General features: G+C 41.5%; 1 protein-coding gene across 1 annotated transcript in view; it reads left to right on the top strand.

Annotated features, from left to right (window-relative positions):
- The window catches only part of DNER (delta/notch like EGF repeat containing), a 220,306-nt gene extending 213,480 nt beyond the window's left edge, over nt 1–6,826 (top strand). Inside the window, exon 13 of the mRNA XM_036421970.2 lies at nt 5,825–6,826. Coding sequence (XP_036277863.1) covers nt 5,825–5,936 — 112 coding nt within the window. The 3' untranslated portion in view covers nt 5,937–6,826. The remainder of the gene's footprint in view (nt 1–5,824) is intronic.
- The last annotated feature ends 19,214 nt before the right edge of the window (nt 6,827–26,040 follow it).

Here is a 26,040-nt window from a genome sequence, read left to right as displayed (position 1 = left end):
GCTAGGAAGCATAGGGAGTCACAAACAAGATGAACCCAAAGAGGCCAACACCAAAATACATAAAATTTAAATGCTAAAGGTTAAAAAAAAGAGAGAGAGAATATTAAAAGCAGCAGTTAGTTACCTACAAGGGAGGTCCCATGAGGTCAGCTAATTTCGCAATAAAAAATTTGCAGGCTATATGGGATTGGCAAGAACTATTCAAAGTGATGAAAAGCAAGAACCTACTACCAAGATAACTGTACCCAAACAATGCTATCATTTAGAATTAAAAGCAGATAAAGAGCTTCTCAGACAAAGCTAAAGGAGTTCATCACCACCAAACCCATATTCATAAAGTGTTAAAGGGTTTCCTTTAAAAAGAAGAAGGAAAAAAGGTAATAATATGAATAACAAAATGGCAATAAAAACAAATCTATCAACAATTGAATCTAAAAAAAAAACACAAAATAAATAAGCAAGCATAAGATAAACAGACTCACAGATACAGAGAAAATTTTGACAGTTGCCAGATGGAGAAGGGTGAAAAAAGGTGAAGGAAAAAAAAATAAATATAAATTGGTAGTTATAGAATAGTCATAGGGATATAAAGTACAGCACAAGGAATATAGTCACTAATATTATAATAATTATGTATAGTGTCTGATGGATACTAGACTTTTCAGAATGATAACTTAATACGTTATATAATACTACAGGCCCAGTGCATAAAAATTCATGCACAGAGGGGCAGGGTCTTTCAACTTGATTTGCGCCTTCTTGCAGTCCTGGATCCCTTGGGAGATGTCCACCTGTCAGGCCTGCTCCCTGGGGAATCAGACATAAGGTGGCAGTCAGACATCCCTCTGGCAGCCTGGGAGCCTTTGGGGGATGTCATATCTGATTAATGGCTTAGGCCCGCTCCCCGCACTGTTAGTCAGAAATCCTTAGCACTGCCCTGGAGGCAGGAGAGACTCCCACCACCACTGCTGTGCTTGCCAGCCATGAGCTGGCTTCTGGTTGAGTGGCGTTCCCCATGTGGAAGTGCACTAACCACCAGGGGGTCAGCTCCTGCATTGAGCATCTACCCCCCAGTGGTCAGTGCATATCATAGTGATCAGTCATTCCTAGTTGTTCTGCCGTTAGGATCAATTTGCATATTTCCCTTTCATTATATAGGATTTAGTCACTGGGTTGTACATCTGGAACTAATATAATATGGGTGTCAAATGTAATTGAAAAATAAATTATTTCTAAAAATAGAGTTTATATTACCGTATTTTCTGGCATATAAGACGACCCCCTAATTGTACAGTTAAAACATAGGTTTAGGCCTATATTCGCTGTATAAGACTACCCCCCACTTCCAAGGCAACACCAGTTCTTTTTTTAATAGACCGCCTCTCTGACTCTGGCCAATCTGAGCAGACTTTTTACTAGAACAGAGAGGCGGTCTATTAAAAAAAGAACTGGTATTGCCTCGGAAGTGGGGAGTAGTCTTATACAGCCAATATAGGCCTCAACCTATGTTTTAACTGTACAATTAGGGGGTCGTCTTATACGCCGGAAAATACGGTATATAAAACAGTGTCCTTTGCTGGAGGAAAGACTCAGAAAGGGACAAGGATTTGGTGTGCTATCACAGAAAGAATGTGAGTTCAGGTGTCTGAGATATTTTATTGAGCCCAATTATTCCATTATCTGACTCTGGATTTTAGATGATTTAACCTTCCACAATACAGTTCCCTTCCTTCCAAGAAGTTATGGCAATCAAGTTAACTTAATAAATGATTGTGCAAACAGATAACACCATATTTACCTCTCCAAATCTATTGTAATATTAAAAAAAAGTAGCTAATCTAACATGTTGTTGACTTTTGCAAAAAAATATTTATTACAAAAATAATGATATTGTGTGTTTTCATTGGCAAAACAAGCTAACTCATACAATTCAGAAAGTTAGCATGCTACAGTAACAAGTGGGCTGAACTTGGTGTCTTAAGATTAGAGCTCAAGGGTACTCTCAGCTGCTTTGATTGGGCCATCGTATATTGATATTGGTTTTGATACAAGCAGATCCAAATTCTGTCTGAATGGCAAAGAAGCTCAGAAGTTCAGAAAGTTTGCTTTCTTCAAAAGGAAACTCGAAACCCAACACTTAGATCTTACAGAAATGTTGCCACATCAATGGAAACAGAAGCCAGTCCCCAGCTTTCAGGTAGAGGAGCCAGTGGAAGAGAGGAATTGAGAGACAGAGCATCTGCCCATGCCTCGGGCCAGCAAGGACAACTTCTTAGTGGGACTTGCAAGAGCCTGAGCCTGACTACTACAACTATGAGGAAAAAAGGGTTCATTCCTCCCCATATCAAGCCCTGCATAGCTGCCTGTCATTTGCTCCTTCCATTAAGAGTCAACTGGACAACACAGCTTCCAGGAAGCCCTGAGATCGATCCCTGCAAATCCCATCTTAATTGTTTATTTGACTAATTTTCCCACTAGCTTGTGCATAAAAACAGAGGTTTATTTATTTATTTATTTACTTACTTACTTACTTACTTACTTACTTACTTTATCTCCAGTGGGTCCTGGTACATAGCAGACCTTACTAAAATTTGAGGTCTTGCTAAACTTTGGTCTGAAATGGATGGATGATCTTGGTTAACGGTTAACGGAAGATGCCTTCATCTTCTAAGCGAGAGATTCATTCCAGACACTAGCTTGGTGGATGGTACCAGCCTTCAGGAGTCTTTGCAGTGTCCTGAAATCATTGGGTGACACACAGAAAATGTGAAAAGGAGGGAATAGACAAGTTCAGTTGTACAAGAGTTCCCAGAGGGATTCAGTTCACCAGGAAGGAGCAGATGTCACCTCTTTATACTGGGGTGTACTGGGAGACCCAAGAAATTGGATTCTTCCACTGCGAGAGGACTCCTAGCTAAGTAAGATGTGTTTGCAGTCAAGAGGAAGAATATTTTATTTTGGCCTCAGAATAGTTTAAAACAGATCCCTCTGGGTTTCCTGATTATAGAGCCCCCTGGAAAGATATTTACCGAATATTCTTGGAAGGAAAGGATAAACTTGAAAGCATTTACAAACCTGGTTCTTATTATTAAACCTGGTGCCAATTTTTATTAAAAAAAAATATTTATTGCAGAATTCCTAACCAACAAGCTCCTCCATGCACCAGTGACTGCAAATAAAGCCATTGAAGTCAAAATAGTACCTACCCCATCTCTGGGAACATTCCAATCTGAAGCCTTATGTAGTTACAACCTGTGGTTTCTACAGCATGGCCCTCTGGAGGCCCAAGCTGGGTCTCTGGCTGGTGGACCCTTTTTGCTCTTTTTTTCCTGGAAACCATAGAAAGCGCTGACAAAACACAATGCTTGTGATATTATTTTCCCCTTAGTCTTCAGCAGTAGCCTGTCTTCCGTTGCTAGTCTGGACATGTCATTGGATAAGAATGACTGCAGCTTAACAACCACACAAGACGAAAACTGAGTGGGTCACCTGTGACATTTAAGAGCGACTGAGGAAGTGTGTGGTGACTGAGATGTCAGCAATCAGTTGGTGCTAATGCTGGGTTGAGAAATAACCCCTTATCCTACAAATCATCAGCTCTGTAGCTGCTTTGCTTACCATTAGGTTGGAGAGAAATTATAACTGACTGGCTGGTGGGAGCGATGACGTGACTCTCCAAGTTCTGGTCACACCTGATAGCTCGCTGCTCCACCAGCTGTAAGTGCCTGATCCCAGAAAATAAAAAGAAAGGAGGGCTACAAGAGGAAACAGTCACTTTCTCTCAAATGCCACCTCCCAATGTGGGCCTTTTTCAAGGTCAGACCCATCTGACATTCTTTGTGGCATTGTTTTAGCTTTTGGCTTTCAGGGGAATATGAACTAGAAGAATGTGCACTCTATGATCTGCCTTATAAGTAGTTGTGGAATTTTTTTGTTTGTTTTTTAGTGAAATAATGTACATAAGACTTATCACCAAATATGATATTTAGATGCCTGTCACACAGATACTACTATTCCCATGACTCTGTTAGTGCTTCCACGATGGTTAACGTGGCCAATACCATACTAAATCCTTTGGGGAGAGGGACTGTGGCCTTATCTGGGATTGTAAAATGCTACACTTTGTGGGCCATACAGACTGCAACTGGCTTGCAGGCTGTAGTGTAGTGTAGTGGACCCCTGGTCCACATTATACTTTTCCATAGCTTCAAAAATATACAATTAAAATTAATATTATTGGTGGTATATTATTACCATTGTAGCTGGCTATTTTAGGAGAAATACATTGTCCAAATATTTGTACCTTAGGTACTCTCTGAAGTTTTCAGACTTGGGAGAAAGTGTTAAGACCCTTTCGCTTAACACTGGCTGAGTAAAAGTTGGCTTTTACACTGGTGCCCCTTTTCTGAGTCTCAGATTATGCAGGCCTCCCTCAATTGAGACACAAAGACCGCAGCAGGCTGTACACATTTATGCACACAGAATCCCAGACCTTTGGTGAGTCTTCACATTTTAGACACGAGTTTATTGATGACTTGAACGTTGCAGTAATAGCTGTGGTTTCTCGGTGGCAGCATGCTTTAACTCTTTGTCTCTGCATGAGTCTGGCACCCACCGGGCATGGTTTATGCCTTTGTGCTCCTGGAGGCCAGTAAATCTTGAATGAACGGGAATACATGAAAGAAAAACATTTAAAAATAAAATATCACATAAAAATGCAGTGTTTCTCATTTCCCATTCGATTTTGCCTTTCGTCTCTGTACGTGAGAAGACAGACTTCAAAGGAAGAAGTAGGATGGAGGGAGACGACGTGTAAGGCACTGTAAATTAGCCCCTTATGTCTTAGGGTACTCATCCTCGCCACCTTTTAAAAATTTTTGCTTCTTTAAAATTTCTTTTTGAATGGGCCACAGTGGACTCGAAACAGTTAAAACCTGTTTTCTATAAAAGGCGTGTGGGGAGTGGGTTCAATCCTTTAAATCCCACTGCACTGCAGGGGCTTTGGGGGAAGGTGAAGTCTTAAGTGGGAAGAGACCACCCAGAAGCTGAACTGGCTGAATTGTAATCATCACCATCTTGATTCTGACTTTTCAGGAAGTCCTGAAATTGGATTTTGACGCCCAGGGCTTCTGTTTGTCAGCCCTGCTGTCAAGGAGATTTTGAAATATACAAATCTGTTGGGACAATGGCTCTGTACTCAGGGAAGAAACAATGGCGTGTGTGTACACGGGTGTCAGGGAGTAATAGGCAAGTGGGACTGGATGGCACATTTTGTGGACAAACACCTATTTGAAGTCATTTCCTCCCTCACCCCTTCTTGTCTTGGGGCCTCAGAAGATCACTGAGCCTTCACAGCCCTCCAGCGAGTCTCATAGGAGAGGCTGTCTGTCCGTGGTCTGGGGAAGACCACCCTGCCACTGTGCATTCCAAGCTCCAGGGTGAATGTAAAATAAACTTGCCTCTCCACATCCTTACTGGTCTCAGAAGAAAAAGATAAATCAATATATGTTCTTTTAAATCCTATTGTGGAGCTGTCATGCCTGACTGCTTTGCCAAGATTTAACCTACAAGCTTCAACCTTAATTTGGACTCTGTGTTTTGTGGAATCCATTTCTTGCCTCCTGCACTGAAGACTAATATTTTTACTCATTCAGTGTTACTATGAGGAAGTCTTAAATTTCTGTTCTTGCTAAAGAATATATCTGTTAGGGTATTTTTATAGTTCCATTTGACTCCTGAATGTAAGTTATTCTTACCATTTGCCTTTCATAGGACTTGAGATCCAATTTGTACCTAACTAGAGTCCTCTCTCCTGTGCTTTTAGGTTTGGAAAGAAATCCCGGCCTGCGATGTATGACGTGACCCCCATCGCCTATGAGGACTACAGCCCCGATGACAAACCTTTGGTCACACTGATTAAAACAAAAGATTTGTAGTCATTTTTTGGATTATTTTTCAAAAAGATGGGATACTACACTCATTGAAATATTTTTAAGAAAATAAAAAGCTTAAGAAATTTAAAATGTTAGCTGCTCAAGAGTTTTCGGTAGAATATGTAAGAACTAATTTTCTGCAGCTTTTAGTTTGAAACACATATTTTAAACATGGAATTTGAGGAGTCCATAGACTACGTCTTAATATACTTTCATCCCTCTAAAACCTAAGCTTCGACTAGTGTGTGGTCTTTCCACAGTAGACCCTATCATGACACCCAGATTAATTTCTGTGGCTGTGACAGAAATAGTCTAATCAAGGAGAAGTTTCTAGTTAACGTGTGAGTGTGGCTTTCTGAGTAGAGTTAGGAAACACGTAGAAAATGATGCGTAGTACAGTATCCCCGTGACTTAAAAAGAAGTCTGAAATGTCTGTTTTGTGAAAAAGAAAGTAGTTACCTTTACTATTCCTAACCTGAATGAAATTAGCCTTTGCCTTATTCTGTGCATGGGTAAGTAACTTATTTCTGCACTGTTTTGTTGAACCTGTGGAAACCATTCTTTTGAGTTTGTTTTTGTAATAGTCATCAAGCTAGGCCTTGAAAATATACTTAAGTGGAAGGGCCTCGTGAGGCAATTGCAGTAGAATTGGATTTATATTTCCTTTGAAAAGTCAAGGTCTTTTTAATTGTGAGCAAGTTACATTTACGTTGGAACTGTCTGTTGCTAAGAGATAGTAAATGTAAGAGGGTATCAGCCCCTTCCATAGCGAGTATTTCTCATAGTGCATCTTTATTTATACGAGGACTTTTTTGTGGCTGTATTTGATTGATATGTGCTTCTTCCGATTCTTGCTAATTTCAAGGAATATTGAATAAATATTACCAAGTCAAAGAAGCACTTGTCTCTCGTTCTTTTAAAATGACATAAAACACATTTCTGGGGCTCAGACTCTCAGAAAAAACACCATCATAGTTGTGAGCCAGATAGTATTCTGTACAAATAAAAATACAACAATGGCAGTTTTCCTAAGTAATGCCAATATGAACTCTCCATGTCAATAGTTATAATTGTGTGTGTGTGTGTGTGTGTGTGGTGGGACGGGGGTGGGCGTGGGGGTTGTACCAGGACAGGAAGAAAGGCAAGGTCTCATGTTGGTGGGGCAGAATGTCCATGCTACAGAAATTCAAGCAGAAATAAAATTCAGTTAGTGCATTATATATCTCAGTATCTGGATTGAATCAGCAGCCCCATAATTTTGTAATGGAGGTTTTTCAAGAACGAATTTCCATGATAGCTCTTAAAATTTTCTAATTTTAAGATTAAAATTTAACCCACAGACACATTTCCAGACTGCTTTGTGGCAATAGAGACCAACATATAGCCAATCATTGTCTTATTTCTGCTGGTTTATTTGAAAATCTCCAAATTGCTAAAGAAAATGTTCACAAAATTGAAATATTTTTATTATTAAACTAATCCATTATTAAAATACTCCATGGCCAAATTACATTTTAATAAGGTGATTTTCTGCTTTCCCAAGTCAAAAGGGCCCCTTAACAATTTGAAATTCTGATACTGTGGTTTCCTTATATTGGAAAACAAGCAACTTTTGCAGTCTTTCAGAAATGTGACTCCCATGGGCAATTTCAATTTGACTTATTATAGCAGGATCTTTCTGGCAGTGAGATGGATATAAATCCATAAGGACGTAAAAAGGTATACTATACATACAAAGTGGTCCTTAGAACAGTTGAATTTTAGGCAGACCTACCCAAACACACACACACACACACACACACACACACACACACATGCATGCACACACACAGATATACTAGTACACAGAGACACAGACATACTATGGAGGAGCTGAGTTTAAATTCAATGAACTAGATCAGGGCTTCTCAAGCTCTGTACTATTGATATTTTGATCTGGATTATTCTTTGTAGTGGGCTTTCCTGTTTGTTGTTGAGGTATCCTTGGCCTCTGCCCACTAGAGGTCAATAGTACCTTTCACATGTGGCAACCAGAAATGTCCCAAGATATTGTCAAATATCTTCTGGGGCGCAAAATCACCCCTGGTTGAAAACCACTGAACTAGACAATCTCTCATTCCTTTTCATTCTTTCCCATCTGTTCACATATTCTCTCACTCATGCAGTTCATTCCATCTGTTCACATTACAAATCTTCACTGAGCTCCTGTTGTTTAGTGTACAGGTAGTGTTCTCAAATACCTCCCACGGGTGTTTCCTGACGAGTTTAGGGGTGGAGAGCCAACAATGTGCTGCTAATTCTATAGGTTTGAATTTTGGGTAGGCCATGTTTTTCATTATTTAGACTGATTAAAGGTTTTCTTTCTAATAAGATGATTTGCACTCAATATTTTAATAAGAATAGCTTACATTTATTAATGCTTATTGTGTGCTGGCCAAACTGATGGTCAGTTTATGAAGATTATCTGTTTTAATCCTCACAGTAACCCAATGAGGGTAGAGACTTTTATGACTGACATTCATAGGAAGAAACTAAGTCCTAGATAATTTAAATATCTTTTCAAGGTCCCACCGTTTTTTAGACATAGAAACAGTTTTAAAACATGGAATCAGAGCTTCTGCTCAGTCATTATTTATCCATCCACCCATATAACCATCTATCCACCTATTAATCCCATCCACCCATTCAGCCATCCATCCTTCTACCTACCCAACATTAATTCATTAGATCTTCCTTAATTCATTCATTCAGTAAGTATTTATTAAATGCCTACGATGGGCCAGTAAACCCTCCCCTTATTTTGGGAGGAGGGCCATGACAGCAGATGGGACAATAATTGCTCACACTCCTAAATATCATAAGCTTCATCAAAGATGTGTCCATATCTCTTAACAGTAGTGGCCATAAGGAAGCTCCCTTCTGAGCCTCAATTCAGAAGACAAAGAACAAGAGTTGGCTCTGAGCTTTGTGCTTGGCATTGAGGCTACTCCAGGGAAAGGGGGATGTTGGGCCTTGGCTATTGTTTTCTCAATTTCCTTTCTGGGTTGCTCCTGACTCCTGGCTCTTGGCTCCTGGCTCCTGTTTCCTGACTTTGGGCAGTGGATATGAAGAGGGTACTTTCAGAGAGACAGCGAAGCTTTTCATACTGATGTAGGCTTTCTGAGGTTGAGAGGTGAAGGGTGTTTGGAAAATTTCTGCTTCACCCTTACTCTACAGATGAGCCAAATGGAGCACAGGAAGACTAGAAGAAGGTTTTCCCAGAGTCAGTGGGACACCAGTGCTAATGAGAAGCAGAAGATGGGTTCATGTAACTGGAAGAGCAGCACATCTCCTGGCACATTGTACTCAATAAACAGTAACTCCTTATATCTAATGGGTCCTTGTCTCCCTGGACCACCCTGAGGCCAGCTGAGTGCACAGAAGACAGAAGTGTTTTGCACAGAGATGAGGAATGACACTCAGGAGAGATCACTTTATGTAATTTTGCTTGTTTGCCACATGCACATGTTAGCACAACTCATCTTCCAGAAGACTTATAAGTGCTTCAGCTCTGAACTCAGGGGATTAAGTGCAAAATGCTTTCAGCACTGGATAATATTCAAGTGGAAAATATCAGGAAGCTAGGGACATGACTCATGTTCTTCACATGAATTTCAAGGTGTGTCATAAATGAATTTACCTTAATTCTCAGTTAATCTCAGGTGCTAGTGATGAGAAAGAATTACATAATAGAATAAGAATTGCAATTCAAATAATAGTTTTAAATGTGTGTAATTGTCTTTTTTTTGGAGGTAGTGGGTAAACCTAAGGCACTAAGGTTAAGTTCATGGTTGCTGTACAAGTGGGTTGAGTGCTTTCCCAGTCCTTATTTTCAGGGTTAAACCTTTCTTAAAAAGCTGCAACTATTTGGATCATCTCCATAAAGGAGAAGTGATTGTACTTTCCTTATTGTACTTTCCTTGTAGGCAATCACCACTCAAGATAGGACTAATTTCCAGCTATTTTCTTCCAAGAAAGATTCACTAATAGATCCATTGCTTGCAAGGCAACAGCTTTTCTTTTAGCCCTTGCTGATTTGTTTAGATGCTTACTTGATTAGATGGTATAGTCCTTCTGGGTGGAAACTACCTTTTATGCTTGTCCCACTTATGAAAAGTATCCATTATTTGTTATCCTAGGACACTCTCTTCTTTCCCTCTCCTACCCCATATCATCTGGGTGGTTGAAAAATGTCAGTGAGCTCTTACCAGCTCAGCACTCCCTTACTCAATTCCTTTATTTTCACTACTAGTGGCCCAATGCATGAAATTTGTGCATAGGGGTGTACCTCAGCCCAGCTGCATTCTCTCTAATTGGGGGACTCTTTGGAGGATGTCCTTCCCTAAGGGATCAGGCTTAAAGTAGTGGTTGGACATCCCCCTTGCAATCTGGGACTGCTGTCTTCTTATGGCTCACCTGCCCTGCCAGCCTGATCTCACCCCCAACTCCCCCCCGCCCCACTGGCCTGATCTCACCCAGAACTGCCCTTCGCTGATGGCCTGGTTGCCCTCCCCTGCCAGCCTGATCTTGCCCCCAATTCTACTCCCCTGCCCACCTGATCGCCTCTAATTGCCTCTGCCTTGGCCCCTGCCACCATGGCTTTGTCTGGAAGGAAGCCAGACATCTGGAAGATGGCCAGTTGACCCAGTATAATTAGCATATTACCCTTTTAGTAGTATAGATAGATTATGTAGGATAGGATTTCTTAAATGGGGGCGGGAGGAAGGAAGCCTTTTTCAGCAGGAGAAGATGCTCTTGGTAGACAAAAACACATAATCCTTATATCTAGACTGATAGCTAGCCATATACACTAAACTACCAAACCAGTCATGAAAAAAATTGAATTGCTTTCTTATACCTTACACCAAACAGCTGTTGCCATTAAAACCCCTTCTAGCCCCCACCTTAGGTTCTGCCTTCACAGTTCACCCACATTAGGTTCTGATTGGTCGGTTTCTATACCAGTCAGTGTCAAAAGCTCTGCCTCATAGGCAGCCATTGGCTCCTCACACTTCACCCACATTAGGTTCTGATTGGTTGGTTTCTTTTTTCTTTTCTTAACATATTTTATTGATTTTTTTTTTTTTTTCAGATAGGAAGGGAGAGAAAGTTAGAAACATTGATGAGAGAGAAACATCAATCAGCTGCCTCCTGCACACCCCCTACTGGGGATGTTCCCCAAACCAAGGAACATGCCCTTGACTAGAATTGAACCTCCAGTCCACAGGCCGACACTCTATCCACTGAGCCAAACCAGTTAGGGCTGATTGGTTGGTTTCTATGCTAGTCAGCAACAAAAGCTCTGCCTCCTAGGCAGCCATTGGCTCCTGGCACTTCACCCAGATTTGGTTCTGATTGGTCAATTTCTATGCCAGTCAGTGTCTCCAGGCCTATCTTTGGGCCTAATCAAAGAGGCGGGGCTAATCAGCAGCCCTGGAAGAGGTTTGGAGAGAAACAGAGGCCTGGCTGTTGGCAAAGCTGGGAGAGAAAGAGAGACATTGGCTGATCCACAGCTGCCATGAAGGCTGGGGATCAGAATTTGCCTCTCTTTCTTTCTGGGCCTCTCTCTGGCTTGATCCGCACCTCATGAGCAGTCAGTGCTGGGTCACCACAACAACCCAGCACTGACTTCTGGTGTTTTGTTGGAGCCTTGGTGGTTATGGACCCTGGCTCTTTATATATATATAGATTCCAAAATAATGTTTGCATAAAATCAGACCTTCCCAAGCTTACTTCATTATGGGAACCCCTGGCATGCTTATGAAAATAATAGGCTCTGTGACCTTCTGCAGTGGAGAGTGATTCAACAAACATCTGTTCTGGGCCTACTTTGGGCTAAACTTTGGGCCATGTCCTAATAGCTTATGGTAAGCATATTGATTCAGATCCATCATCTTCAAGAAACTGCAGTTGGGAAGTAGATGTTTTGAAAGCTTTGGGTAGGAAGTGGGCAGATGGTATAGAAAGTAGAAAATACAGAAACCACTTTTTGTGGGCTCAAAGCTGGGCCTGCTCTATAAGCATGACCTTCAGGTCAGCTCCAAGTAGATAGGCTTCTATCTTGAGGGAGAAGGTAATAAAACAAATGATTGCCGATTATTTCTTTTCCAGCCTTGTCTGTCCTTTTTAAACCCTACTCATCAAGTTGGATATTGCCCAATCATTGACACAGAAATTAATACTGAGCAATTTACCTTCAGGAACTGGGGCCCTTGGGGCATTTTTAAAAGTCCCATCTCACTTGCAGTGAGTTTGCAAGGGCCAAAGACTAGGATCAACAAAGTGGAGAATTTTTTTCAACTCAGTTGCACATTTAAATCTAATTGTGACAGAAAATAACCCCATCACTTCTTTTCAAAAACCCCAGAATTTTAATCTATAAATTGTGCATTGAGTTTATTTGTATTAATAAATTCCTATTTATATTGCTCTCAGACTGAAATAACTAATTTTTGATCCCTCCATGGCAAGGAGGTAGACCAAGTGAAACTGGCAGAAGATAGGCTTCTTATTTTGGGCTTGGGGTTTTAGGGTTTCTTTAAGGGAGCAGTTTTCAACCTGTGGGTTGTGACCCCTTTGGGGGGTTGAATGACCCTTTCACAGGGTTTGCCTAAGACCATGGGAAAACACAGATATTTACATCACAATTCATAACAGTAGCGACAAAATTAATTTTATGGTTGGCGATCACCACAACATGAGGAACTGTATTACAGTGTCTCGGCATTAGGAAGGTTGAGATCCACTGCTTTAAGTTGATTGGGAGCTGGCTCATTAAACTGAGGGCATGAGATAGAGTGGGGGAATCTGGAACCAGATATGCCTTTGGACTTGAATCCACTTGTCTTCTCTGAGTCTTGCCCTGGAAGTGGGTTTGTTTTTCAGCTACTCACTAAATAAAAGCTCTGGAAACCATTGCTCTTCCATCTTGCCTTTGTGTCACAAAGTAAAGCATCTCTTTGCTCTTACTTCTAGGAGAAAGTTTCCTCCTTCCTGGATGGGGATGAGAAGTGGGCATGCTAAGGGCATGCAGGTGGATTCCCAAGCATCCAGCAAGTCCCCAGAGAATCCCTCAAAAGATGGGTCCATTTTCTTCTTATTAGCCAGCAATCTCTATTTTATTCCCATGACATTTGTTCAAATGACCTTATTCTTCAGGAAACTGGTCTTCTGTTTTCAGAGTCATATTATTAAGATACACTAGAGTACTTACAAAAGACCTCCTTCTCCAAAGTCAGTCATACAGACCCTTGACTAGAGCTTAAAATTTGTCAAAGGGACCTTGATGAGAACATCTGTCCTGCACTTATCTTTTGTGACTACCCACTATCTGTCTGGTAGACAGTCCATCTGTTTCCAATAGAGGTCTTTACCAGCTATTCATCAATATAAGCTCAATCTTCTTGGCTTCTCTAAAATTGCAAGGCTTTTTGCCTATGGATTTTCCACTCCAGTAACAATACAGGCATTTTAAGTCATTGGACAATTTTGCATTCTCATAGCATCCTGCTTTGTGGTTTCATAGACCATGTGAAATGCAGAAGCTACTATTGGGCCACTTCCTCTTCTTTTGGGCATTTTATTTTATTCACCAAGGAGAGGTGATTCATCATGGTGATTGTCCTGTACTGTCACTTCCTGGAGTTACTTCTCAGCTGTGTGGTTGAATGTAGGGCTCATCAGCTCCTTGATTCTCAAATTCCTCCTTTGTAAAAAGGGGTAGCCCTTTGCAACCTTGAGTTTTGGGATGTGTTTTCTGTTTATTGTCCAAATATCCAGAAATTCCCTTCCCATTATCAGTTGATACATAAGTACTTAAAAAATTACTTTCAACAAATATATTTCCTAAATGTGTTTGCATTTTAACTGTTAGGTGGTTTTTCCATAAGTTGCAGATGTTAAATTTTACACAAATATTTTATTTTTTCTTTTGCGACTTCTTCCGTTGCCTAACCTCTCAGAATGTCTTTAGAGCAGTGATCATAGTTTTATTATATAAAAGTTTAGAAAAGTCACTATGTAAAGTCATAACATTCAATAGAATAGTGGGGAAAGAACAATGACAACTTACAGAAGCAATAAAAATGAAAAAAAAACAACTCTGTTTAGTATGTCATCCACAAATAGTGACAGTTTTATTCCTTTCTTTGCTGCTTGGGTATAATTTCTCTCTCTCTTTCTTTCTTTCTTTCTTTCTTTCTTTCTTTCTTTCTTTCTTTCTTTCTTTCTTTCTTTCTTTCTTTCCTTCCTTCCTTCCTTCCTTCCTTCCTTCCTTCCTTCCTTCCTTCCTTCCTTCTTTCTTTCTTTCTTTCTTTCTTTCTTTCTTTCTTTCTTTCTTTCTTTCTTTCTGTATGATTGCTGTGACTAGGACTTCCAGTACTATGTTGAATAATACAGGTGGAAGTGGGCATCCTTGTCTTGTGTTTTGATCTTAGCGGAAAATTTTTCAGGTTTTCACCATTGAGTATGATGTTAGCTGTATGGACTTATTATGTTGAGTTATGTTCCTTCTATTCCTTCTTTGTTGAGAATTTTTATTATGAGTGGATGTTGAATTTTGCCAAATGCTTTTTCTGCATCTATGAGATAATCATATGATTCTTATTCTTTGTTTTGTCAATGTGATGAATCACACTAATTATTTTGCAGATGTCAAACAACTCTTGTATTCCTGGTATAAATCCAACTTGATCATGGTGTATTACACTTTTAATGTACTGTGGAATTCAGTGTGCTAGTATTTTGTTGAGAGTTTTGGCATCTATGTTTATCAGGAATATGGGCCTGTCATTTTCTTCTTCATGGTGTCTGGTTTTGGTATTAGGATAATGCCAGCCTCATAGAATGAGTATAGATATCTTTCTCCCTTCTCAATTTTTTGGATAGTTTGAGAAGGATAGGCACTCGTTCTTCTTAACATGTTTGGTAGAATTCACCTGTGAAGCCATCAATTCACCTGTAAGAAAATGCTAAATAAAAGTAAAATAATGAAATGCCAACTTTCTCTTGTATAAATAACAAAGTACAAAGTGCCAAGGTGACATTGCAGGAGCTGTGCCTGGGGGTCTGCAGTTGCTCCCCTGAAATCTATTCTCGAAAGGCCTCAGTGAGATGGAGGGGCAAGAGAGGGGAGGAGAAGCTTTGGGGAAACTTCCTGTAAATTTAATTTAGGTTTATTGGCATATGTCCAAAGATTGAGCAGAAAGCATTGATTAACCAAATTAAAGAATGATGGTAAGAAGAGGGCCTTAGGCTCCCCTGTAGGCCCCAAAAGAAGAAAGCCATTCTAGGAAGCACCCTGCCAGGAGGGGGGTGGACTGCCCTGCAAGGATTCACAGTTCACTGAGGGCAAGAGTCAAACTTGAACCAAGTGTGAAGAGAATGGTGTGTGTCTGTGTGTCTGTGTGTGTGTGTGTATGCGCGTGCGTGAGCGCAAGCCTCCTGGAGGGTCTGACGCCAGCTGGGAAACCAAAGGATGGCCTTGGTGGCTGGGAAGGTGGATAAGGTCAGGGGGACCAAAAGGGTGGATATGCCAAGGTAATTCCATTGTTCTCCCAGGTTTTGATTCAGTGTGTGTGTGCATGTGTAGTGTATATACATATCTATATATATAAAAGCATAATGTGCAAATTGTCTCCTCAGGAGTTCGACTGGGAGTTTGATCATTCGCTATGATGTGTGCTGACCTCCAGGGGGTAGCACAGAATAAAGGAAGGCATTGGCCAGCGGCCAGCAGTCAGAAGCTGGGGAAGGAAGACCCCAGTCGGCAGCCAGAAGACCCCGATTGGCCTAGGGACCCTACCTGTGCATAAATTTTGTGCACTGGGCCTCTAGTATTTTATAAAACACAAAATTAAAATCCTATTGATTTCAGTTTTTAACCAATTTTTAAATTTAATATTATTTCAGAAGCATTTTTCTCTTCATTAAACACAGTAAATTCTGTGTTCAAATAGTTATTTCCCAGGGAGACCAGTCATGAACCATACTAAAGAGAATCCCCTATTACTCTATGTCCACTTTCTCTACTTTGTTTTGTCCTCACACTAACTACCACCAAATTTACAAATACACACACAAGCATGTACACCCCCTAAACTATAAGCTGTAGTACAGCCAGCTCCTTTGCTCACACCTGTCTCCTCAGAGCCTGGACTTTGAACAGGCTTAGTGGGCACTCAGTAATTATTTATTGAATGACTATATGAAAAAATGCTACATAATAAATGATCAAATAGTTACTTTTGAGAATTCTAATCACATATTTTTCATTGGACAAGAGATTTCCAGATTTTCACTTTGTCAGTAAAACTCCAATGACCACCTCTATAAATAAACCTTCCTCTGTTTCCTTAAGGATTTCCTTCAGCCAGATCACCAGATATGGCCTGTGGATCAGTGTATGGAGGTTCCTGCAGTGGTGTTCTCTCTTAGAGTCTCTGTCCTATTCATTTAGTATAGGGTCCAGAATATATCAGGAGCTTGAGAAATGTTGGTGAATGAACCAGCTACATAGCAAGTGGAACCAGAGGAAACTTTGTAACCCATGGGACTTGGTGCCTGTTTCATAGATCCTCTAGGAGCACCAGGGCCAAGGTGGCCTGGCACCATGCGTGCAGTGCCTGGTGTCCAGATGGTCTCCTCGCCCATGGAGGCCTGTGGGTGGATGGCTGCCAAATGAGTCACTGTGGCCACAAAGAACATCCAGGGAGCTCAGGCAGCCTAACGCAATGGGCTTTTTGCCTCAGGAAGCATTTTGTGAATTTCAAGAATCAGAGAGACCTTGGTGAAGAAAAGAGATTTCAGAGCCTTAACCTCAGGGGTGACAAATGTCTACAAGAGTGTTTTGGGCTATAATTGATCATGTTTGGAGCGAGACTGCAGGAACATCCTGGGAGAGGCCATCTGGGACTCTTGGAGGGAGGCAAGACAAGGGCTGATAGGTTGTTTGTGTATGAGGTGGGAGGCTGAAATCTCTGAACATTGGCTGGCAAAGCAGTGGCCCGTTCTCTGGGCTGGGAGCCTGGGACACCATGCAGAAGAAAGCCAGAGTTCCTTCCCACTTCCTTCCCATGTGCTCTTTTGAAAGTCCCAGTCATCACTTTTCTCTCCCCTCGCCCACACATTGCTTGTCTTGGATTTGGATGTGTTTGAATGAAACTTGGTCTTGATTTGAACGATGCAGAACCAATCTCCTTATTTTCCATGGGTACCATATATGGGTTAGAAACTGGTAGCAAAATAGGAAAATGTGTCTTGAAAAGAACCATCTGCTGTGGGACTGTGGGATCAGTGCATAAGGATCTTAGCATTTCTACAAACTGGTAGCTCATAGACTCATTCTTTGTAGTAAGTTCACAGTTTGTAAATCCTGGGTGATTCTGGAAGTTCTTGAGTTCTGGGAGGTCTGGGAGGTCAGGCCTCTGTGATCACTTTCTTGGACCACTTCTGCAAGGCTGTGGCTTAAATCAGGCTACCAGCTGAAGGCTCTGGCCAAGGGAGCTCCCCACACCACAGGTCAGCATTTCACCTGGTACACAGACCTCCCTGCTCCAGGAAGAAGGCAGCTGGATCCCACGACTGACCTTTTTCTCTTCATCATTTCGGTGTTAGCTACTCCGACTGGGATATAGGTATTTTGTTTTTTGCTAGTTTGGATGCATTTTAAATCCTGAGGGGACTTTTGCAAAAGTAGATAGTGTTTCTTAGCTCACTGTTTGCCAGGTTTGGGCAGACAAGAAGCTGGTAGGAAGGAGGTGGGTTGCAGCAAGAGCCTCAATACCACTTTCAGAAGCTGCCGAGTTGCTCTTAGTCCCAAGGGAAGGAAATCGATATTTATGGGAAGGGCCTAGCTCCTGCTGGGAGCATTTAAGCCTTTGTCGGGATCTGGTCTGAGGCTCAGCTATTTACTCTGTGTCTATGTGTGCGGAACCACATGAAAGTTGCTCTGGAAAATTGTAAGCCACGTACCACAGAGAATCACAAACCATTAATATCTACCACCTGCTGGACTCAGTTGGCATTAAATAACATATTGTTTCTCTTTTTGGAAAAAAGTTGCAAGTGTCAGGCCAGGGCCCTGATGACCCATGAGATGCCACCCACCTGACCCCTGAATCCTGTCTGAGACTGAACCTTTCTGGGGTTGAGGACTACCGATCAGTACAGAGAGCTGACTCCTTGACCTTGAAGTCAAAAACTTTCCCTAAAGCTCTCAAACTTGGCTGCTTGCAGTGGCCAGGTGAAATACAGGACTCCTAGTCAAGTTTGAGTTTTGACAAAGAATGAATATATCTTTAGTATAAGTATGTCTTATACAATGTTTGGAAACATACTAAAAATGATTAGTTACCTGAAATTCAAATCTAACTGGGTCTGCAGTTGTTTTATTTGCTAGATCTGGCACTAAAGGCCAAATTCAGAAACCACCTGGGAGTTTCAGAAAGTATTGATTTCTGGGTCCCAGCCCAAGAAAATCTGTTCGTTGGTTTTGGTTGGGCCTGAACACTGGAGATTTTAGCAGCTTCTCTTCTGATTTAAATATGCATGGAAGTCTGACAGCCACTGGACTAAAACAGTGACTTCTAAATTGTCCTCAGCTTTGCAAAGCTTCACTGTCACATGCTTTTTCATCTTAGTGATCTAGAGCCCTTTAGTGGCCTGCTTTTGTTAATCTGACATCACAGGCTGGTCAGCCACGGGAGCCTGTTTTTTTTCAACTGTAGAGGAGGGTATGGAACCAGGTTAATGGCCGATCTTCAACATTATCCATGCAATTGCCCCTAAGTGCAGAGAAATGTGTGCTCTACCCAAAAGGGTCCAAAGCAGCCAGTCACAAGCAAGGAAACCTTTTTGAGCTCTCATGATTGAATCTTAAATATCCCTGAGAATTTGGTGTTTTCCACTTATAACACATGTATGTGTCTTAATATAAAAATGAGGAATTGTTTCTTCTGTACAATGTTCACATAAAGTTGACAACAAAGATGATTTTAAATGTATTTTTAAATATATTTTATTGATTTTTTTTTTTTACAGAGAGGAGGAGAGAGGGATAGTTAGTAACACCAATGAGAAACATCAATCAGCTGCCTCCTGCACACCTCCTACTGGGGATGTGCCTGCAACCAAGGTACATGCTCTTGACTGGAATCAAACCTGGGACCCTTCAGTCCGCAGGCTGATGCTCTATCCACTGAGCCAAACTGGTTAGGGCTGGAAGACAAATTCTTTATGCACAAAGTTATGGGCCCCTCGTTCACCTGTGAGATCTCTTCCAGGAAGCACGTGGTGGCTGAGAAGCCACAGAAGCTGCGCTCCCATGTACTGTGGAGTTTGGCTTACTGATTTCATTCTCAGGCACAGCCCGTTGCCTTTCCTCACCTGGAGAAACAAAGAGCTTGCTTGGCATTAGGCCCAGGTGAGTTTGCTAATGAGCTAAGGCTCCTCCTTCTGTCTCAGTAACAGAGTCGGTGGATAGCATCGGGCTTTAAATGGCTGCACTTAGAAACACGCGGACTCTTCATCTATAAGAGGCAAGGCAAGTAAGTCGTGTCACTTCAGCTATGGAATTCTGTGTACGTAGTAAAAAGAAGGTGTTCTAATTTTTGGCGTTTACCTGAAAGTATGCTTATTCTCTATAGTTAGCGAGGAAAGCAGATTGTAAGATAACATTTCCTGAAATATAATGAGATGGGCTTTCCTGCATTGGGGGAGAGAGATGTTTACATTTCTTAGATCCAAATTTACTAGACTCATTGTGGCACTGTCCGCATGACCTGGTTGCTGGTTGAAATGCAGAATTTCAAGCTTCACCCCAGACCTCCCAGTTGGAATCTGTTATTTAACAAGATCCTTGGATAATTCACATACACAATCAATTCTAAGAGGCACTGCTTTAGACCCTCTGGGTGGATCAACATGTAAAAATACCACCTATTCCTTTTGCAGTATATGAATAAAATTTTAAAAAACTTTTGAAACTATGCCTGTAAGGTTAATTGTCTATATAATGTCTATACCTGTTATTTTAGTCCAAGCAAATTTCTACCACCTGAGCTATTGCCCTGCAGAGAACCGGAGAGTAGGCTGGACTCCACTGAATCAGCCTCTCACACTCTGGGTCCAGTTCCTCTGACCTCTGTTGGTCCCAGTTCTCACACCATCCTATGTCCGCATGTCCCTTCCACCTGTCCCCACAGAATCGGGATGGAGTGTGACTGCAGATGTGAACATGTCACTCAGGGCCGCAGTGGCCGTGGACTGGGGCTGAGCTGCTGGCCTGGGACAGTGAGCTCTTCTGAGAGCTGACCAGATTGGCTGAGTGGTAGAACTGTTTTGTAGAGTTTGGTCTGGTCTGGAAACTGGCAGGGAAAGGCTATGGTTTCTTGAACTGTAAATAACGCTGAACAGATCCCTTCTTGTAGTAGTTTCCAAAACAGTCTGTCACAGCCTGCTCAGTGCCATGGGGAAATTTTCAGTGGAGAACAAAGCAAGGTTCTGCTGGTTTTGCTAATAGGATAAACAGTTCTCCTCCATCTTGAAGACTGGTAGCAGCCCCACTGAACTCTCTCCCAAAGCATTTCATCATCTTCCTATGAGAGATGGTAGAGAGTCGAGAATGCTGGAGATGGGGAGCAGAAAATCTGTAAGCCTGAATCTTTTCAGGAACCTCTCTTTTTAAAAAAAAGAAGGGGGTCTCCAAGTGGAATAAGGGGCAATTACAAAAGGGTCCTTTAAGCTTCCTTTATTCCCCAAAAGCCAACCCCAGACTTACCCTAATGGCACATGAGAAATTGATCCAAAGAGAGATGCTGGGGTTTAATGGGATGTTACTATCTCAGGGGTTAAAATGTGCCCAAGTCTAGTTAGAAGAATGAAGGATAAAACCTGTGCCTCCACTGGGAGAGAAAGGGTGCTCTGGATGACCCAGCCTGGCTGCTCCTGCTGGTCTGACAAAGATGAATGGGAGGACAAGTTCTGCTTTTGATGAGACTGAATGAGGTGATGTCTGCATTTTCCTGAAGGTTGAACGCAACCACTTCACCCTTGCCAGAAACCAATGTGTAAACAGGACCACAGAGGAAACACAGATCCTAGGAATGGCCAGTCTGTTGACACTTGGAAAATGACCCCCACATTGACAGCCACCACTCTCCCTGATTCTGCAGTTTTTATTTTCATCCCATGCTTTCTGATCTAAATGTTCTTCATTTAAGTCCCAATGCTCTTTTAATATTAAAAAGTTGTGTTTCTTTCCCCTGATCCTTAACAAACTAAATGCCTGTTGTCATCTGGGGTATTGCCTGGGAATGAGCCATGTTTTCCAAAGAAAATTAATACAGTTCAGCTCCCCATTGCATGAATCAAGGCTTTGTGAAGAGAAAAGAGACACCAAAATGAAGGTGTCACTGGAGACATCCTCAAGCTCCACATGAGTACCTAATAAGGTTTTGTTGGGACATCTGAAAGAGACTGAAGATGAAAGGAATTTCATCATAGTCTGTTACAGATGCAGTCCCTCTTCGAGGCTGTTCCCATGTCCACACACAAGCTGTCCTCTCATCCCTGGAATAACGTGCCCCTTCTTTTTGGTCACTTTCTCCCTAATCTGGCCACCTCTGTCTGACAAGTTTGTGTTATCCTCAAGTCCTGATCTCAATACAGAGTCACATTTAAAGGAAAAGTATCCCAGCAGAAAACAAAATCATGAGAGGTGATTTTAATCTTTGTTAGAGACAATTAAGAAAATACCTAGCCCTGGCCAGCATGAGTCAGCAGTTAGAGCAGTTAGAGCACCATTGAACTGTAAACTCCTTTGAGGAGAGGGAATAAGTCTTATCTGGCTTCCTATCCTAAGCGCAGTATTCGGTACACAGAAGGATCTTAATAAAGTTGGTTGAACTTTATTAATGAATTGAATGAGATTCCCCCATTGCTTAGTGGGAAGGCAGAAATGTTATGAACTTTGGGGGGCTATAGAGGATGGTGTTGAAGAAGATTATGGGTTGTCCCACTCCTAATGCAGAGATGCAAATTACATGGGATTGGTTCACACTGGAAATAGAGATGCTGCAGCACTGATGCTCTGAAGGGCTCCTTTCCCAGCACAAGAAATTAATGAGTACGATTGACTAACTACGAACACTAGCTAATGACATTCATAAATGTCTGATATGTTTGGCACAGTACCTATAACCACATGGAAGCCATTCCCCATTTATTTATTTGAAATGAATCTGACTCATTTAAAAATAATAACAAACCGATTACCACCAACAAAAACCACAAGCAGGACAAACATTTAGTCTCCTCTATGACCAGCTCTGAGATTATGTGTATTGAGGATCCCATCCTAAGTATAGGCAAAAACATTCCTCCCTGATTGAATTTGCCTTTTAAAAAGACTGGACAGAAAGGGGAAATGAGGCCTCTTTTGAATCCCAGCCTGTTAGAGAGCTAAGCTATTAATAAAAATACAACTGGATGCAATCCTATGTTGAAGCCACACTTGAGTCCTGCAAATCTTGTGTTGGTGAAGGCAATGACGGAAGGGCAGGCACAGTGGGGGTGCTGGAAAAGGTGGTGATGACCAGTGGGGCAGGTGAGCACTGCCTGTACATTCCATGTCAATGTCCAGATGACAGAAGTGCTTTAGGTGCTGGGAGAAAACTCTAAGGAAGTTTCTAAGGAAGCCCAGAAGCCCAGATCATCACCATAGAGGACAAGAAGGGGATACCACCTGCACAGGGACCATCCTGCTGAGGAGTGAGGCCACAATTCTCATGGCCTCAAGTGTGAAAGGTGTGGCATTCTTCACAGAACTCACGTACAATAATACCACATAAAAAAAAATTTCTGAATTAAATTTAGGCAGACTTAAGTCTCAGCCTTCTCCTTCAATATTGTGCAATACTGAGACTCTGAATAAGAGCCTGGGATCTCTGGTGGTCTCTGAGCTACTCAAGAGATATAGCAAGAAGTCCATCAGTAGGTGGAGGAAGGGGGAGTCTAGAGGATTTGCCCAAAGTCTCATAGCAGATAAGAGACGGGGCCATGGCAAGCACAACACACTGCCAACCCAGATCATTGCCTTCTCTCTTCTCTCATGTGCCCGAGCCATTCAGCAGGATAGTGGCTCTCAGCAAGGTCCAGGGGGAGAACTTGGTAAGTGCCCAGTCAGCAATTATGCAGTGCCAGCATTGACCTCATCATTCCAAAAATAGGTTATAAAAGCTGAAGTGATAGGACTCCATGTCAGTCTCATGCTCAGAGTTCAGAAATCACATAGGAAGTGAAACCACAAACCATCTGTAAGTGAAAAGAAAAATAAAGAAGAAGAAATAAGGAAGCCAGGAGGAGGAAGCATCAAAACAAACCCTGATCTGGGTACTGATGACCGTTAAATAGGGTTATGATATGATCAATGAGGGGAAGTCTTAGTTGTAATAAAAAGCAAAAGGTTATTTCAACATCAATTTATTGGATGACTCATTGATGCCAAGTCCCATGCAAGGTGCTGGAGAAATAAAGATTAATTAGACCTCAAGTTCACTGCCAGGTCCAGAGACTGTCTCTAACATGCCCAGCATAATCAGTGCAGTAGATGTAACCACAGCCCTCTGTACAGGGCACAAGAGCTTTAGAGATAAAGAGTGATTTCATAGCTCAAGTGGTCAATAAAATGAAAATAAAATGGACTCCAGCCCACAGTTCATGACTAGGGGGTAGCCAAAGCCCTCTTCAGAATGTCTGTTGATTTCCAGTTTTATGGGCTCACAGTTCCCTCTAACTCTGAGAATCTGACAAATGTTGGACTCATAAGATGATGTGTCTCAATTTCTACAGCTTTTCTTTCCTCTGCTCCACTCTGTCCCAGATATGGAACTCATTCTTATACTCCAAATACTTCACAAAAACTTCGGTCATGTTTAAAAACAATGGTATGGAGATGGACACTGAAAACGAAGAACAAACCACTGGTCAGAATTGAGAGTGGCAATAAAAATCCTGTGTGGAAATCCAAGATTAGATGGAAGCTACACTCACCTCCTCCCAGAATCAAACTGGAATTACATTTTTATAGACTCTGCTTCTTGAAATGCAATCCTCAGAAGCATTAGGTCACCTATAAACGTATTAGAAAGGAGCATTCTTGGCTCCCACTCCAGACATACTGAGTTAGGAACCTGGGGTCACAGTCCAGCAATCTGTGCTTTGATAGGCATTCCTGGCCATTCTCATACACTCTAAGGTTTAGATAGCCACTGCTTTAGGTGGAAGCTTATCAGTTGCACTCATTTTAAAATTTTCTTTGTTTAATTGAATTTCCCTATCTTTTGTCCATTTTCTAGTTCAGTGGCTTCTTTAATCTTGATTCTTTATTTCTCTGTGTGCTTAATTTGCAAGTCTTTTTTCCCTTAAGATTTAAGCTAAGATCATTGCTTTTAGGCCTCTGTCCCATTAAGTATAAATACTCAAAGCTGTAAATTTCATTCTAAGCACTGCTTTAACTATATTTCATAATATTTGATATGATTTGTTTGCACTTTTACTTAACTCAAAATGTTTTCTAAATTAATTTATTTCTTCTTTGGCCCTGATACTGTTTAATTTTCATAAAAAATTGAAATTCGTTTTAGAAAACCTTCGGTATTAATTTCTAACTTAAGTCCTTTGTGGTCACTAAGATGATTTCATTCCTTTTAAATTTCTTCAGAATTACTTAATGGCTCAGCAAATGGTCTATATTGGTAAATTTTCCGTAGGCTGTGGAAAAGGATGTGTCTTCACTGTCACTGAAAGGACAGGTAGGTCAAGTTGCCTGATAAGATTGTGCATACTGATTGCCTGGTTGCTTATTCTTTCAGGTATTGAGGAAGCAGTATTGAAATCTCAGATTGTAATTGAAGATACATTACACAATGTATATCTTACATTAAAACTAAAAAGGCTTACAATGTAGCTGATCTTTAAGGTTCCTTCCTGGAATGCTATCATCTGGTGATATCAATAACCAAAGTGTGTGCCAATCTATGTCCCAGGAATTTGGACATCAAGATCACCTCAAAATTAAAATGAGAAATAAAACTGGTGAAATTCTTCAGAAAATAGGAACCGGAAAGGCATGGGGAAGTCCCTGGGGTCCCTAAGAAGAAATGGTAGGTTTAGTGGGAAGTTAGACCTGGGGTGGTTGAAAGCTACAGAAGACTGCTTGTTTCTGGACCAGGTGGGCTTACTGCCAGGCACTGGGATGGTTTCCTTTGTTGAAAGGAAGAGGGTTTTGATGAAATTTAGGAAAAGGGGGAAATGACAAAGTCTATAATAAAATAAGTAGTGTCCATTTAATTTAAGAAAATACTACAGGCTCCTTAACTACTGGGGATTTGTACTATTATATAAAAATATTTGCAGGCATTTATTACCATCAAACCAGGAAAGGTAGCTTGTGGAATGAAACACAAGGCCCAGTGAATGAGCAGGGAAGCCAGGCTGGTGAGGAACCTTCTTAAGACAGTGGAGCTGGTGTGTGTGTGTGTGTGTGTGTGTGTGTGTGTGTGTGGGCGGGGGGGGGGGGGTAGAGGGAGATGGGGTGGAGTGGGAAAGAGTTCCACTCGGGGGTTAGGTTGCCCTGTGGCCTCATCCAGCTGGAAGGAGAAGGCCCTTCCCAGGGGCAGGCACCTAGGGGGCCACAATGAAGGTGGATAAGCAATGGGGGTCATATCAGGGAAAGGCCAGGTCTCCCATAAAGTCCAGTTTAATCACGATCAGGAGGTATGAGGTATACCCAACACTGACCAAAGTGAAATCCAGTCAAACCTTGTTTCTGTAACATCTCCCATCTTGTGCACTTCAGTTCTTTCTTAACCAAGTTTAGGAGGTTATTGAACCAAACTTTGTTTTTCAACCTGACACTTCCTTCATGTGGGTATCTCAGCATGACAAAAGGCATCTCTCAGCAACAAACAAAAGATTGAATGCTTGCTGAAACTGGTTTTGCTCAGTGGATAGAGCATCAGCCTGTGGACTGAAAGGTCCCAGATTTGATCCTGGTCAAGGGCATGTACCT

This window comes from Pipistrellus kuhlii, unplaced genomic scaffold, assembly GCF_014108245.1.
Source record: "Pipistrellus kuhlii isolate mPipKuh1 unplaced genomic scaffold, mPipKuh1.p scaffold_m20_p_7, whole genome shotgun sequence".
NCBI classification, from domain to species: domain Eukaryota; kingdom Metazoa; phylum Chordata; class Mammalia; order Chiroptera; family Vespertilionidae; genus Pipistrellus; species Pipistrellus kuhlii.
This window is presented reverse-complemented; position numbering and strand designations above follow the sequence as displayed.